At 41.1% G+C, this 17,777-nt stretch overlaps 1 protein-coding gene across 2 annotated transcripts; it reads left to right on the top strand.

Annotated features, from left to right (window-relative positions):
- The first annotated feature begins 2,546 nt into the window (after positions 1–2,546).
- On the top strand, positions 2,547–12,941 carry LOC149073465 (uncharacterized). Of its 2 annotated transcripts, none has more exons than XM_089246545.1 (3): positions 2,547–2,627; positions 12,338–12,396; positions 12,555–12,941. In XM_089246545.1, the coding sequence occupies exons 2-3, from the start codon at positions 12,345–12,347 to the stop codon at positions 12,866–12,868; spliced, it is 366 nt and encodes a 121-aa protein (XP_089102671.1). In that variant the 5' UTR covers positions 2,547–2,627; positions 12,338–12,344; the 3' UTR covers positions 12,869–12,941. The 2 variants fall into 2 exon arrangements, with proteins under 2 accessions (XP_089102671.1, XP_089102670.1); XM_089246544.1 differs by lacking the exon at positions 2,547–2,627 and adding an exon at positions 11,835–12,159.
- The last annotated feature ends 4,836 nt before the right edge of the window (positions 12,942–17,777 follow it).

Genomic DNA, 17,777 nt, shown 5'->3' with positions numbered 1-17,777 from the left:
TACTTGAAGGATATAGCATGTAATTTGAAATTTTCGTCAACACAGAAACATCATTACTAGTAAATTTCACGTCCATATTCCGTAGGTCCTATCCGTGTCTATAATATACTGTAGTTTCCGCTCAGGGGTGGAATATGTCCGCCTAGAGAGAGAGAGAGAGAGTATATAGAGGTAGAATAAATACACTGCTGGCCACCCAAATTGCAACACCAAGAAAGACAAGAGATATCGCAACAATATTTATTTTGTAGATAACATGTTGACCAAGCATCAAATGATTAAATTTATAGACTTCTGTGAAGTGTGGTTCCTGCCAAAATCAGTAGCCAGAGTAGCCGCCATTGTTGGAGATCACCGCTGCCACACGCCTCGGCATTGATTCAAAGAGGCTTTGGATGTGTTCTTGGGGTACAGCAGACCAAGCAGCTTCCACGCGTTGCCAAAGTTGATCTGGCGTGGCAGCTGGGGATGTAATCTGGGTCAATCGTTGAGCAACCATGGACCACATGTTTTCTATCGGCGAAAGATCCGGAGAGCGAGCTGGCCAGGGAAGCAATTCAATCTGGCGATTGACGAAGAACCTTTGGACAATGCGTGCCACGTGTGGTCGCGCATTATCCTGTTGAAATATGGCTGTGGGCAAGCCCTGAAGGTAAGGAAGGGCAACTGGCTCCAACACCTCGGAGATGTAGCGCTGGCTTTTTAAAGTACCGGCAATGCGTACTAGAGGAGTGCGAGAGTGATATCCGATACCGCCCCATACCATAATACCCGGTGCAGGACCAGTGTGGCGGTGCATAACGCAGCTGTTCAGCATCCTCTCTCCACGGTGTCTCCAGACTCGAATCCGACCATCGTGGTGTTGCAGACAGAAGCGTGACTCGTCAGTAAAGACAATTTCATTCCATTGTGCCGTCCACATCCTTCTTTCATCGCACCATTGGCGGCGGAGACGTCTGTGGTTCTGCGTCAAGGGTAGACGAAGCAATGGACGTCTTGCGGACAGACCACTCTGCTGTAAACGGCGTCGAATGGTACGCGCAGACACTGGATGATGCGGTACAGACTGAATGTGCTGTGCTATGGTTCGTGATGTGGCTGAGCGATCCGTCACTGCCATACGCACAATACGCCTGTCATCACGTGAAGTGGTGCACTGAGGTGGATGCGATCGAACACGTTGGTCCGTCGTACCCTCCTGCATCCAACGATCACATATCCGCATTACAGTTGTTTGGTTTCGTCCAACACGACTACCGATTTCCCTGAAAGATAATCCACAATCTCGGTAGGCCACTATCCTTCCTCTGTCGAACTCGGATACTTGATCAAAAGATGATCGCTGTTTTCTACGAGGCATAATTGATCGTTTTTTTGAAAAAACCACAAGAAAAACACAATTGCCGTACTTCAAATCGTCGAAATCTCCAAGCCTTAAATAGCGCTTTGAAGTGGCGCCACAGGCACGCGTGATGTGCGTCTGCGCTGAAATTCTAATCATTTGCATATCTCACCTCCGCTAATGCATGTTGTAAATTTCATATTATTTGCATGCTTCCTTCAGGGTGTTGCATTTACGGTGGCCAGCAGTGTACATTCGAGCTCTCTCTCCCTTCATTCGAGCCTCTTTATTGGTTACCCTATGAACAGTATTTGGAGAAAAATATTCAAAAATTCAAATAAAATTTATAAATAAAAAGTAGATTCTAACTGAATTTAAATATTTTTGTGTTAAATATTTTGTATCAAGTGTTAATAGATTTCAATTAACTTTTCGTTAACTTTTTTAGTTTCCCTCTTATTTTTTCTGCTAAACTGAAATTTATGAGATATTTTTTTTAGACTTTTTAATTTCTTTAAATCATTTTTTTTATTTTTTTAAATAAAATTTTATCACTTTTTTTATGAGAATTTGCTACAATATATTTTATAATGAGTTTCTAATTTCTATCAAATTTTTATAAACGAAATGTCTGGAAAAATTACGGGAATGTTAATAAATACAAGAAGAGAAAAGTGTCGTTATATCCGTCGTCATCGCGTTTTTATCGACGATATAAGCAATTAATCTCTATGAGAATCAGCTGTGACCACCAATTGGTGACGATATAGCCTACGTGTCGTTATAACCGAGTTTGGCTTTTGAAAGTTGAATAACTAGCAAACAATATTTTACATATTTTTTTAAAAATGAAAATGGAAATTTTTGGAATCAAAATTATACGCGTTTCCTTTTCAAATTCCTTGCTGGGAAAACAGGTGTTAAAGAGGTATAATTACCGTCATTATTCCAACGCATTAGTTGCTTAATATTGATGAGCAATATTAACACGATAGTGAATAGGCTATTCAGAGAGACATTTCCTAGAAATACCATCATCTGCGCAGGAGAACTGAAACAATAAGACGTAATTAAATGTTGACATATATAATGATGTATATACTGTATATAATAATGTAACACATCCTAGTGCTACGTGTCATACGTAAAAATAATGTCATAATAATTTCACTATAAAAACAATCATCATCTCAATGGAGAATCATATTTATTCCGGATCCGGTTTAGATTAATCGCCTAAAATAGAACTCTGAAGATTTTTTTTCTGAATCTTGTGATTACTTGGGTAGTATACAAATTTTTATCCGGATATTTATAATAACGATATTTTACGCTGTAAATAATTATTGAATTATTGATAGTTTATTTTTGCGATTATATGCAGTGTGTTTATCGGTATACCAGCCTAGTCAGAGAGGCTTCTTTCATTAATTGTAATTTACACATTTTTAGATTGAGAATGATCGCTGCACATTTGGCATTGTTCGTTCTTACCCTAAGGTGAGTTTTGTGCTCATTCATCGTGGTTGCAGATCGTCCGTCCTTGTATAATATTGTACCGAAAGGTGCTCATTCGGATATAAGGATAAATGATTGAATTCAATGGTGTTTTTTAGGAAGTCAAAATGTTTCTATGTATTGTGCGACCATCTGTTAAGAGCAATCGGATGCGACATTCTATTTCTTGAAGAACAAGTTGAGGTATTTGCTCCAGCAGCAACTAGCGACCATCACCGATACAAGCACGAGTAACGTATTCCTCAATGGTGCCAGACCTGCATCGATGAGAAGCTCCCATAACCTTCTTGCACCTCGTCACCAATGTACTTCGGAAACGATATGGTATTTAATTTGTGTTCTACAATGTGTAAACGCTGGCGGTTTTGAAGGTGATGCTATATAGAGAAATGCTATTGCATCAAAAAGTCACCAAAGAATTGATTAAAGCCATGTTCATGTGATGTTGTTTAATATTAAGAAGACACCAACGAATAAGGCAAATACACGAAAATACAAAAAGTCCTGATCAGGGGCGTAGCCAGAAATTTCGTTCGGGGGGGGACCACTTTCATTTCGGGGGGGGACCAAAGTGACAGAACAATGGATTTGGCCATCTTTTTCCCTTTTTTCGGTCATTTTCTCACATTTCGGGGGGGGACCAGACCCCCAAGTCCCCCCCCCCCCGGCTACGCCCTTGGTCCTGATGCATTTCAACACCAATGGGTGCCGTCTTCAGAGGAAAATTTTAACCACTAGTCACGCTGACCGAGTTTCCCACTTGGGTTGAATACCAAATCTTCACGCTCGGTTGCTCAGCGGAAAAAGTACGTCTGTTCACTTCAAACGTCGTGGTAAGAATGAAGCTGTGAGCCCGCGTGACATACTAATGCGGCGTCCTGATTGGACGCTTACTGAATAGTGCTATCCGATTGGTCTATTCGAATTTTCTTATAATTCTTAAATTTTCTTTTCTTCATTATGAAATGAACGTAAGCCATTGTGTTGCGATCGGAGGTGTAGATTTATTATCGTTTACTAGTGTATTTTTGAAGGTCCGAATGTATGTGCCTTCGTAGAAATCTAAATCAACTGTGGACTTGACTTTGTGTAAAATTCTCGCTCTCACATCGAAATTTGAAAAATCGACCATCGCCTCTCACTGTTGGCAAGAGGGCCATGGATTTAAATTTCAAGAAGCGAGAATTTTGCACAAAATGCAACCGATAAATTCATTAGTTGCTTTTATAGTAAAATCCCATCCTTAGATTAGTCATTTCTGAAATATAAAATTTCACCTTTTTTTTTAGTTTATAGACTCAATTTTCGAGTAAAATATACTTGTAGGTATCGGGGGCGCACCAAAACTATTCAAGTGCTTAGGGCTTGCAATCGTCTTAATCCGGCCCTGAGTGAACGCCGTACATGGATAACATTGTTTAATAAAAGTATTTTTTTTGAAGTTTAAAAAATTAAAATATTAAAAATTTAAAAAAATAATAAATATTTAAAATAATATTTCAAATATTTATAGTTTTTAAATAATTTGAAAAATTTAAAAAGAGACAAATTAAAATTTTTAAATTAAATTTAAAAGTTATTAAAGTATTGGCCGCTGTGGTGGTCGAGTGGTTATAGTGCCGGACTCGCGATGCGAGGATCCGGGTTCGAACCCCACAGTGGTGGTCGGCTGAAGTTGGTTTTCTGTGGTTCCCAACTTCAAGGCGCAAATGCGAGCCGATCTCCCCGTTAAAAAGTCTCGCCACAGAGAGCAACAGTCCTACAACGGTAAATCATTCAACCATAACACTTCACTCATAGTTAGAAAAACTGGGGGCAGTGGCAGATGGCAGCACTACACATAACAAGCATTACACATAAACAAACTTTACGTCAGGTTGCACTACACGTACACGCACATTCCCGCATGTACTGATTCGTTGGGTGGTTCCGCGGGGGGGGGGGGTGCATGTGTGGTGTAGCAGTAGTAGGTAGGGCGTCCAAAAAATGGCTCGGGGATCCATGATGTCAGCCACCTCGTTGGGCAATTTGCCTGTTGTGGTGTTGTATTTGTATTGTTTTGTATTGTATTGTATTTAGTCAGTTAAATATTCGTAATGAACAGAACGGATTATAATTTTGGTCCCGTCAGCGGCCGTTGTTGACAGGTTTTATTGCATAAAATTGTAAAGTATGGACAAAAGGCAGTTAAAGTTGCTATATCTCAATCTCAGAAGGAAACAAAGGGATAGACGTATGTCGATACATCATATTTGATGAACAGGGACCCTCATATGGTGTTTTTAAGGGTATTTATGGCAAAATAATTAAAAAAATTCCTTGCAAAATTCCGTTAAAAAGTAGCCAAAGATGTGGACGAATTCGCTCCGCATCCGCATCGTGTGAATAGCTCCGAATAAACCTATTGTCAAAACTTCTATGTGCGGATACGGAGCCCGCACTTGGGTTTTGACACATGCGGACGACGTCCGGACCCGCATGAACATTTCCTAGGTGCGGAGATTTTTCGGCTCGTCTGAAAGCCTCAGTATATTCCAATTGTTAAAACTTCTTCCGGACCCGCATCCGCTCCGTGTGAAAGGCCTCTTAGAATTCACGGCAAACGGAGTTAAGCTAATACATTTATTGACAACTCCATTAGACAAAAACTCCCAGCGTACGACAACCTGGAGTTGTCCCTTACTAAACGATACTGGCGTCCCCTTGTCGAAGCAGTTGAGTAACGATGCATTAATAACTTATGGTCCATCCTAGCCGTCCCTTTGAAAATTGTAAACACTTCGATCACATTCCCACGAACCTGCATTCTTCCAATGTAAACATATTTAAGAAATCAAGTCTTTCTTCATATCTCAAGTCTTGTGTGCCAACAAGATCACGCGTAGCTATTCTAAGCACCCCCTCAACTAAGTGTATGTCTCTCTGCAGGTATCATTTCAAACCTTACGGCGTACTCCAGTCCACGACGAACTAACACTTGGAAAAGCGGAAGAATGACTTAAGAAAACGCGAAAAGACGTTTTTAAGGATGAAACCGAGCACCCCCTTTTCTCTTTTTTGACCACCGCTGAACAATGTTTAGAAAACCTAAACAGCTCGTCAATGGGAATTTCCAAATCGGTGACCCTAGTTGCATCGGGATAGTGACACCATTCAACTCGTAAGAGAAACGTTTGTTGTTCGAACCAAAATGACCGACCATGCACTTATCAACACTAAAGATCGTACTCCATTCATTTGCCCACGCTGCAATCTTATTTAGGTGGGTCTGGAGCAATTTGATTTCAACTACGCCCCATTAGCTTCACGTCATCTGCGAATTTGCTAACAATCCCATCGATACCCTGATAGAGTTTATAGATGAAAAGTGAAAAAAGTATGGGCCCTAGGACACTTCCTTGAGGGACTCCACTTGTGACACCTGTCCAATCGGAAAATTTTCCATTCACCATAACCCGTTGTGCCTATCTCTTAACCACGATTTTATCCAATTCAAAAACTTGCACCCTCAATCTCGTGTAAAAGCTTTAAAAGTTTACCATGTTGGACCTGATCGAATGCCTTCTGAAAATCAAGATGAACTACATCGATGTTTTTTTCCATTTCCCAAAGTCTTAGTCACGTGACCGTAGAAGCAAAGAAGGTTGGTTACACATTACTTCCTGAACCTATGCTAGTTTTCCGACAATACGTTATTCTAGTCTATCCACTTCACCAACTGCCATTTGTACAAGTACAAGTACAAATACAACGCCACAACAGGCAAATTGCCCAACGAGGTGGCTGATTTAAGAACCTCATAGATCCCGGAACCCCCAATGAATCGGTACATGCGGGTACATGCATTTGATAGTAATTTCCAGAATTTTCGAGAGGGACCCTCAGCATACCTAATCCGAAAACCTAGGTTCTACCAAGGCGAATTCGTAAAAGCTCGAAATACGCTTGTTACCGTTTCCATTTCTGATTTTTGCCAAGTCAAAGCCCGTTGTTAATGAATTAATTAAACACCCTGAACTTATTGTTATTAGTCCCGGACGCTAGCTATGTAATTAATAATTATCATTGATTAATTTACTCCGAACCGTAAAACCCTGTTATTAATGAATTAATTAACCATCATGAACTTATTAGTTCCTGATGCTCATCAATTAATTAAAATAATTGTTTAATAATTTTTGTCAATTGATAGTTATAGTTACCTTCACTATAATTAAATAATAATTAAAATTAGTTCTAATTGTTTAATGACAATTATAGTCGACTCCACTTATAACGTTCCCATTTATAACGTTTTCCACTTAGTACGATTATTTTCGTGGTATCACCTCTATATATATGTAATTCTCATTAACATTTCCCGTTTAAAGCGTTTTTCCGCTTACAACGCTTTTACATGACGGTTTTTCGGGAAACGTTATAAGCGGGAACCACTGTATTAGTTACTGAATTGGCATCGGGAAATAAGGTCATGTTGGTTAATTAATTCGTTAATAAATTATTATTTAATTATAATTAATTAATCATAACTATTCAATTAACCATCTATCATAGTTATCACAAATAATTAGTTACTAATTTTAAGAGTCGGAAACTAATAAACTCATGATGGTCGATTGATTACTTTAAAATGGACTTTTACTGCTCAGAGTATATTAATTAACTATTGATAATTATTAATTACTTAGTTAGCATCAAAGACTAATGATAATGAGTTAATGGTGTCTCTAATTCATTAAAAACGGACTTTGACTTGATAAAAGTCCGAAACGTAAACGTTAAAAAGAGTATTCTGGGCTTGTACTAATTCACCTTGGTAGGTCTTACCAGTGAAACCTAGGTTTTACCTGTCTTCGGGCTTTTACCGTAACATATACAGGGTGCGTAGCAAAGAGTGGGTATAACATTTTATTTGCGAACCGTTTATCCTAGAGGTCTCACTCTGTTATACACTCAATCACCTGGTCACTCATTCTGTCAGTCACTCACTCACTAACTGGGTTGCTTACTCTGTTTGTCCCTGTCTAAGTAGCTCATTCTATCACACGCACTCAAATCACCAGGTCACGCATTTACTCACTGGGTTACTGATTCTGTCGCTCACTAACTCAGTAGATCCCACAGCCTACTCAGTATACTTCCGATTAGAAAAAGTTTCCAAATAACGTATAGTACTCAAATACGTCATTCACGTTTCAAGGGGCTGTATTAAAATAAAAAATAACTTTTTATACAGTCCCAAAACCCAGTTAGAAAGTTGTTGCCCTGTCTCTCTCGATGCCAACAAAACAAATTCCGCGTTTCCATGTGCAATATTCACTGAGATATTCGAATTCGAAAAGCGGAGAAAAGTTGGGGGAAAAAATAGCTCTAAATGAGGAAAAACCATTTTAAACGCGTTTAATGCTGTTTTTCCCCAAAATTTCATCCGTTTTTCTGATTTAAATGTCTCAGTAAATTTTGCACTTAGAGATGTGGAATTATTATTTTTTGCATCAGGAGAAACAGGGCAAAAACTTTTCAATTGGGTTTTGGGGTACACGGGGACTGTATAAAAAGTTATTTTTTTTATTTTAATAACTATACAACCCATTGAAACATGAATGACATATCTGAGTACTACACGTCATTTGGAAACTTTTCCTAAATGCCATACCTCCAGTTTGCTATTCACTCTGTATATCTGTATGCCGGTATTGTAAAGAGGGCACTATGTTCATTTTCGTCAATACTGGGATAACACTATTATTTACAGTATTTTTGGTAAAAAATACATGATAATGAGATTTGGTACTATGATTTTTAAGAGAAAGTATGAAAATTGGTTCAAATGGTAGTTTGGGCTAGGTAGGGGCTCTTTTGTTCGCACTTTGCTCAGAGGCTATGGGCATAGGCACCGGAACCTAGGGGCCGAGGCCATTTGAGCCCCCTCCCTCAATAAATTTTGTAAGTGGGGTGAGCCCCCTCCCCCCAATAATTTAGGAAAAACAATCCAATCTCCTGTGCACGTGCCCAAGTCCCGTATATACGGGATGACCAGCAACTTTCAGCCCTCCCAATGTTTTCATTTCGGTGCGTCCGGCTATGGGGAATGCAGAGGGATAAGCTGGTTGTGAAAGCATCAGAATGAAAGTATCAGAATGTGATGTTTGACAGATAAACCTGACACCAGGAAGGACCTGTAAATCCTTGAAAGTCTGCATGATTCGGTGAAATGAGTTATACACAGGTTTCACTATGGAAGGATTTGTCGTTGTAGCGAGATTTCACTGCATATATATTTATCTTATTGTTTGTGGCGTGTGTTTGTCTTCGGGGATTTTTTAACCGATCAAAATTAGTGTCATCTCTTTATATGTATTTTTTCCCCTTCGATTGGGTTTCTTGTGTGTGATCTACAGGGGTTGGACAAAATAATATAAACACCTGTGAAATGAGACAAAATCTTTATTAATAAGCAGTTGGCCCTTCTTTTGCATTAATTACAGCTTGTATCCGTCGTGGGATGGACAAATACAAGTCATGCACAACAGTCACAGGGATACGTATCCACTCCTCCTGTAAAAAGGTCACTAATTCAGAACGTGTCTTTGGAGGTGGAAACTTACTGCACAGTTTGGCCTCCAAAATACCCCATAAAAGTTCAATTATATTAAGATCAGGGGACTGAGCGGGCCACACGAGATGTTGCAGTTCATCAAGCCAGTCTCCAACAATTCCAGCAGTGTGAACTAGCGAATTATAATGGAATACAGGTCGAGAATCAGGGAACTAATATTGCACCATTGGATGAAGATGGTCAGCCAGAATACTGACATAAACTGATGCTTTAACCCGCTCATCCAAGACAAAAAGTGGACCGACCAAGACCACGGTGAGACATGACGCCCCACAGCATCGCTGATCCCCTCTATGCTTAACACTAGGAAGGAGACAATCAACATCATAGGCTTGTGCTGACGTTCTCCAAACGTAAACACGTCCGTTAGTCTGGAATAGTGTGAATGACGATTCGTCTGACCAGATGACATTCTCCCATTGTTGTTGTGTCCAATTCGTATGTTCGTGACACCATGTTCGTCGTTTCAAGGCATTGCATGGTGTCACCAATGGTTTTCGAATAGCCTCTCTATAATGTCTTTCCTGTTTGCTATAGGCTGTCTTTACCATCGACACGGTACTTCTCCCGACACCAACAATGGTGGCCGTTTTCATTACTTTGGCCCCGGCAAGAAGGGCTCCAACAATTATGTCTCTTTCGAAATCTGTGAGATCAGCCATAACGAAGTTTTAACGCCCCAATATACTATTTCGCATCCGAACGCTATCACTGCTACGACTAGACTGATGTGTGCACATTCTCACCCGCTAGGTGGCACTCTTCCACATTAGAGGGCGGGAGTATACGACAGGTTCCCTCGAGTGTTGTTTTTTTCACAGGTGTTCATATTATTTTGTCCAACACCTGTATTTTATTGCGTGTTCGGAAAATTCACGAGCAACAATTAACTACCATGCATTTCACCGCTAGGGAAATTCACCACCAGAAAAATTCACCGACCAACAATTCACCGACATCAGTTCTACATGAGTGAATGAATTATCGCATGAGCAAGTCAGCGAGTGAGTGAATGAACGCGCAAAACCGACCTGTCACTAGAGCTAGCTAGCTCTCGCTCAATCAATCATAAGGTCACTCAGTCGATCCCTAGGTAGCCATTCTATCACTCATTCATAAGGTCACTCGGTCGATTCCTAGGTAGCTCATTCTATCACTCACTCACTGTATCACTCACTCTAGTTCGCTCGTTATATCACACACTCACTCTAGTTCGCTCGTTATATCTCGTTATACTCACTTTATCTCTGGGTCGATCATTTATTCCCTAAGTCGCTCACTTTGTCATCCATTCACTACGTCACTCATTCTATCATCAACTCACCAAGTTTCACACTCTGTTATACACTCAATCATTTGGTCGCTTATTCTGTCACTCGTTCACTATTTCATTAGCTCGCTCATTCTCACTCGCTTACTCAAAAACTGGGTAGCTCACTCTGTTACTCCCTAACTAGGTTGCTCATTCTATCACCAACTCACCGGGTTGCTCACTCTATAACGCGCACTCAATCACCAAGTCATTCACTTACTAACTAGGTCGCTCACTCTGTTACGCAGTCAATCACCAGGTCACGCACTTACTCAGCCACTCGCTTATTCATTAGATCCCTCAGTGTACCACTGGGTCGCTTATCACTACACTCACTCACTAGGTCACTTACTCTACTTGCTAGGTCGCTCACCCGCTCTTACTCACTAGTTTGCTCACTCACCAACACTAACCACTTTTCTGTCACTCACTCACTAGGTAGGTACTGTATCATTAACTGATTCACTCGGTCATTCCTCGCTCACTTACTGGCTCACTGACTCGTGTCGAACTGTTGTTTGTGAATTCCCAACGATTAATTTTCAGTCAATGAATTGTTGGTCGGTGAATTTTCTTAGCGGTGAAATGCATGATGGTGAATTATTTGTCGGTGAAATGTTTAATTAGTGGTGAATTTTCTTATCGGTGAATTGCACGATAGTGAATTATTTGTCGGCGAAATTTCTTAGTGGTGAATTTTCCTAGCAGTGAATTGCATGACGGTGCATTGTTGGCCTGCGAATTTTCCTATCAGTGAATTATTGGTCGGTGAATTTTCTTGGCGGTGAATTTTCTTAGCGGCGAATTTTCCTAGCGGTGAATTGCATGACGGTGAATTATCGGCCTGTGAATTTCCCGGCGATGAATTGTTTCGATTGTTTTTACGGTTGCATCCATTTATTTATATTGTCCGCACCTAATGAAGTTAGAGCCTACTGGCTTTTCACAAGTTTGTAAAGTACAATAAGCACAGTTGTAAAGTTGTATAAGTACAATAAATTAAAAATGGAAAAATTACAATTTGAGATTGAAAAATTATGCGTTTAATTTTCAAATTCCTTCTTACCTAAAACAGGTGTTTCTCTGTGTAGTTGCCGTCATTATCAACACAATAGTGAATAGGCTATTTAGACATTTCTGAGAATTACCGTTCATCTGCGCATCGGGGCTGAAACAATGACACCTTAAATGTCGACATGATTATCTATTATCCTACTACTGCGCATCATTCGTAAAAGAGTGATGTCATTATGGAATAATTTCACTATAAAAGTGAGCATTATCTGTACGGGAAATCACATTCGATGACATGATCAATCAATTGATCAAACTCTGATGATTTTTTGCTGAGATTGTGTAATTACTTGGGTAATAAACAATTTTTTTATATATCCGCACGTTAATAATAAATTAAAAAAAAAATTATATTTTGCATGTCAAATAATATTGTTGATTATTATTAATTCATAGATTATTTTTTTCAATTTTTAAGTGTTTTTATCGGTATACCGGCCTTCTTTTCTGAATTGCAATTTATATTTTTCAGACTTAGAATGATCGCTGTACATTTGACATTGTTCGTTCTTGCCCTGACAGCAAACTTGGGTGAGTGTGGTGCTCATTCGTCGTGATTGCAGATCGCCCGCGTCCTTGTAGAATATTGTACCGGAAGGTGCTCATTCGGTTTAAAGGATTAATGATTGAATTTTTTTTTTAGGCTGCCATAATGCTCTATGTACTATTTGTGTTGTCCTTTATTTTAGATCAATCGGATGCAGCTGTGTACTTTTTGAACAACATGTTGAAGAATCTGTTCGCGCAGTCCGAATCCCCGCACATGAATGGTGATGGCAGACCAGAACCGATGCCAGGCTTTTCGTGCCTACAACAGCCGTTATGCTCCCGTTTCACGGGTAACCTTCCCGCAGCGCATTCACCAGCTTCTGCTTGTGATCGGGGGTGCTTCTGTAGTGACAATACGCACCAACGGTGTATTCAACAATGTCTGACGGAGCAAAGCACCGGAGGCTATTGCGCCACTGATGGGAGATGTTATTGCATGAAAATGGGTTATTAGTTGTCATCTTCGTGATTTTGTTAAATAATCATGTTAGAGGTATTGTTAATAAAAAACGATTAAACCCGAAAAATGATTCGATTTTATTTCTTTTGTTGTCCACGACAGTACACATGCACATGATGATGCAATTTATTGCCGATTCCGAACGGCAGGCTTGTTTTTATACTCACCGAGAAGTTGGTGCGCTAATCCCTCGGTGTGGGACTCCCTGCGGTAGCAATCTTTTCTGTGGTCATGTCGCCGTTTCTCTTGCACCCCTGTGCCAGGAAAGTTTTCTGACAAGGACGAACCGGGTTTCGAACTCGCGACACCTCTAAACATCCTTTGGAACTTCAGGCGAGTATCTTATCGATCTGGGCTACCGCGCCCCTCGTAGCGCCTTTCGTATAACCCGTCATTCAGCTCCTTCCCGTCCATTCGTCGTCAGATTTTCAGCAATATTCGAATGCGGAGAAAGCCGATATGCACCTTATTCACGAGGCTGCAAACGACACAATGCCGTAGAAGCGGTAAGACTTTACCAACAGCGATTTCTAAACGAGGCGGTACCCGATCGGAGAACATTTCAACGCTTGCACGGGCCACTGGTTGAGACGGGCTCATTCCCCGCTCACAGAAATGGCACAGGTCGAACAAGGAGCGTGTGAACAGTAAATTGGGTAGAGGCAAATCCTTGATGCAGTGGACGACCAGCCTGAACGAAGCAATAGCTCGTGACCAAGGTTTCGACCATATGACGGTATGGCTTGTCTTGCGAGAAGAAAGGTTACAGCCCTACCATTTCCAATGGTTCCAGGACTTAAATGAAAAGGATTTCCCAAAACGTGTAACATTTGCACACTGGCAATGGCGTCGGAGCCGGGGGTGCTGTGGGTGCTCGAGCACCCACGGAAGTTTGTAAAACAGGTCCAAGCACCCACAGAATTGATTCAGAAATCGAAATTTCCTGCATGGAACTCAAGACGAGCACCCACAGGTTCGAAACACTTCCGACGCCTCTGCACACTGGTTCCTGCAACAGGGCATACTGCAGCCATAGCCTGCAACATCTGTCCTGTTTACGGATGAGGCTACGTTCATTTGCGGCTGGTAATCGCTCATTTGAGCATTTGTGGTAAAGTTTTTGATAATAAAGCATAGGCGGAGACAGGGCCGTCTTAAGAGCATCATGGGCCCCCCGAGCCAAGTGATTTTTCCGAGGCCCTACAAGGGAAATTCTCGAAAATTTCAACCAGATCTTATTTTTGTGAGGCCCCTCTTACCTAGTGGGCCCATGCCTTAAGACGGCACTGGGCGGAGATAGACTTGGAAGCCTGGGGGCACGATGATGATGATGATGTCAATTCATCTGTACATATATGCATTAGATCAGTCGACTTCACCGTTGATGCTGGAGGGGCATTCCCCCCACGCCCCCCCCCCCCGTAACTCCACCCATGTAATAAAGATTCTTTGCCCTTTATTATTCGTCTTTACCGTTCTTCCATTTTCACCACGGAGGCGCCCTCTCGTGGCTTGCCGTTTGCTTTCCGACTTCGCATTGTATGGTGAAAGTTGTTTCTTTTGGCGAGTTCTATATCACGCTTTATAGTTCTGATCGTCAGTTTAGTTACACCCTGTATAGAAAATGAATAAAAATAACCACAACAAAAATTAAAATTCATATTCAATGGGAAAATTTTATAATTAATGAAAATAGAAAAATAATTTATTTATTAATAACTCATCGGCAACTGTGGTACTTAAGGCTCAGGCCTCTTTGGCCCATCAATTATTGTCAAGGTACTAACTAAAGTACTGGAGCGAAGGTGTTCAATCTTCAGGTGAGAGCGGGCCACTTTATTGATTTGAGAACGTGTTGTGGGCCATTTATTAAGTGATTTGGAACAGCGCCGCAGGTCACATAAGTGATCTGTAAATATGTGCCGCTTAGTTCATTTTTATAAAATTAGGTTTGAGAGAGGTCACGGGCCATATCAGGTGACTCGAGAGCCACATTTGGTCCACAAGCCATGGGTTGAACATGTATGCACTAGAGCAGTGATTCCCAACGTGGGCGTTAACGCCCCCTAGGAGGCGATGGAATGTCCCAGTGGGCATTAGAAGCTACGGGTATAACACATAGGATCCTATGGGTTAGATTGCGTTGGCGGGCCGATGGGAGAAAAACATTTCTGAAGAAGGGGGCGATAGGACAAATAAGGTTGGGAAACTATGCACTAGAGTCTAGTATGTCTCCCAAACTTTTTGTTCCATCACTCCCTTCATCAGAAATTTTTTCCTCTCATCGCCCCCCAACTCAAGTAAACCCATAGGATCCAATTAAATCAGTAGATTCTATCGCCCCTTTGGACTATTCCATCGCCCACCAGGGGGCGATATTTCCCACTTTGGGAAACACTGCACTAGAGCATACATGCTCAACCCATGTTGTTTCATCGTTCAACCAATCAACGTTTTGTTGTATGCACTAGACTAGGGCCCCGCAACAATTAACCAAACCACTCATGACCCATGAAAGATTATGAAATCACTTGAGTGGTTCGTGGCACATTTCCAAATCATTTTAGCTGCCAAAGGTACATATGCAAATCAATTAAGCGACCCGCGGCACACCTCCAGTTCACTTAAGTGACTCGTGGTACATTTTCAGATTACTTAAGTGACTGATGGCACACTTCCAGATTACTTAAGTGACTGATGGCACACTTCCAGATCATTCGAGTTCCCCGCAGCATGCTTCTATATCACTTGAGGGGCTCACAGCACACGAAAAGATCGATTGGCTGCCCTTGACACATTTACAGTTCACTTAAGTGGCTCGCGCGTTTTTATAGATCATTTCAGTGAAAATTCGCGCATTTTAAAATCATTGGCACATTTCCACATAACTTAAATTGCCCAAGGCACATTTCCCAATCACTCAAGCGGTCCAACATTCTCAAATAACTCAAGTGACCCGCGACACTTTTCTAAACCAATGAAGTGGCCCGCATTCATCAAAAGGTCACCATTGATTTTCACTATAATATGACTATATATTGTAGAGGTCGGTGAAAAATTCTATCTTAAAGGGCCACAAAAAATCACAGCCTGGGTGCCCTACTAAAGGATGCAGGGCACCCCTGCCCCCGACTCCAGCAACAACAAAAATACCAGAGATGACATATTGGAATTAGATCCAAGAAGGCATATTGGACATCCCCCCTAATTCCTCATCATATAATTCTTGCTATTCGGATTCAATTTTCCCGATATTTTTGCAATAAGAAATCTACTAGCCCCTTTTCCCATTACTCTTATATATTTTGTTGTTGGAAGGATCACTTACAGTAAATCTTCCCATCCGCGGGACCCCGCAATGAAGAAAAAAAAAAGAAATACGGGACAAAAAGAAGCTGGAAAATTGATCTTTTACGGATATATCCGGTTGTTATGAATTTGTGTAGACGGATATCCTGGTTTTCTACTTGAAATAAATCAGAGAAGAAAAAAAAAATCCCAGAAACATATATATCCGATTCCGGAAAATAAATTCCAAATTTTCCTTTCAAAAGGAGGAAAAAAATATCCAGGAAAAGAATTATAACGTTTTGTTGTTATCCTCTTGTCAGAAGCTCCAACCGGGAATTCAATATCTTTCCAGAAAACTTTTTCTAGGGTTTTCCAAATTTGGATGCTTGGACTCGAGTGTGGAAAACTACAGAAAACCGACCCAAGAGGGGTCATCGGCCCAGTGAAGATCGAACCCAGGTATTTGAAGCCATTACAACTGGTTTTTTTTTTGTCTGTTGGGTGAGATAGTTGGAGCCCGGATAATGTGCAATTACATATTTTAACACTTTTTATAGTTACTGCATATAAATGCATGAACTCGAAAAAATTTTAGAATAAATGGATATACAGGGTGTTCTGTTAGTGGACCGATAAACTCAGGGTTTTTAGTAGGTATCAAGAGGAACAAAAATTGCTGTGGAACATGGTGTCGCAAACTACGCTGAGAGGGTGAAAATCGCGAAAAACGCGTGCAGGTTTCGACGTCACGCTGGAACGACAAAAAGTATACAATAATAACTACAAAAAGATTTATTTGATTAATTATTACAAGAGTTGTTGGAAGTGGTGGCCGCTGACGTCATTGCACACTCTACAATGACGTAAAAACGATTCCAGAACGCGCTCGAAGATACCGGGTATGCTTTTGATGTCTGCCGCAGCGACGACAATCCGCGCTATGAGATCCTCCGGTTTGTCCACAAGCGTTGCATAAACGAGTGATTTAAGGTAACCCCCATAGGAAAAAGGCCCACGGATTGAGATCCGACGAACGTGGAGGCCAAACAACGGGTCCCGCGCGTCCAATCGACCTCCTTAGGTATATAACATCGAGGTGGTTAAGCACCTGGCGGGGAAAATGTGCAGGGACACCATCATGCATGAACCACATGCCTCGGTGCATTGCGGCGGCACACTTTGCAGCAATTCCAGAAGGACGTGTTGCAGAAAAACAATGTACGTTTCTCCATTCAGGCCTTCGGGCAACAAGTACGGCCCCAAGAGATAATCACCGAGGATTCCTGCTCACACGTTGACACTAAACCTCTGTTGAGATTTCCACTGTACAACTGTGGTATGGGGATTATCCATCGCCCACATGTGTGCATTATGTGTGATGACAATGGCTTCTCGCATAAAGATGGCATCATCAGTACATAAAACAGTGGCAGGAAATTGAGGATTAGAATGTGTGATGACGTCGAGCATCCAGCGCACGAACTGTTCACGACGGGGATAATCATTTTCGGTAAGAAGTTGTACTTTCTGGATGTGGAAGGGGTACATCTTTTCACTACGCAGAACATTCCAGACCGCCGTGTGCTGAACATCGAGTTTAGCTGCAACCGCT

Source organism: Pholcus phalangioides, unplaced genomic scaffold (genome assembly GCF_987345545.1).
Source record: "Pholcus phalangioides strain wild (caught in Gottingen) unplaced genomic scaffold, Ppha-v1.0 ptg000017l_1, whole genome shotgun sequence".
NCBI lineage: Eukaryota > Metazoa > Arthropoda > Arachnida > Araneae > Pholcidae > Pholcus > Pholcus phalangioides.
Note: the sequence above shows the minus strand (reverse complement) of the source record. Positions and strands in the feature narration are given on the sequence as shown.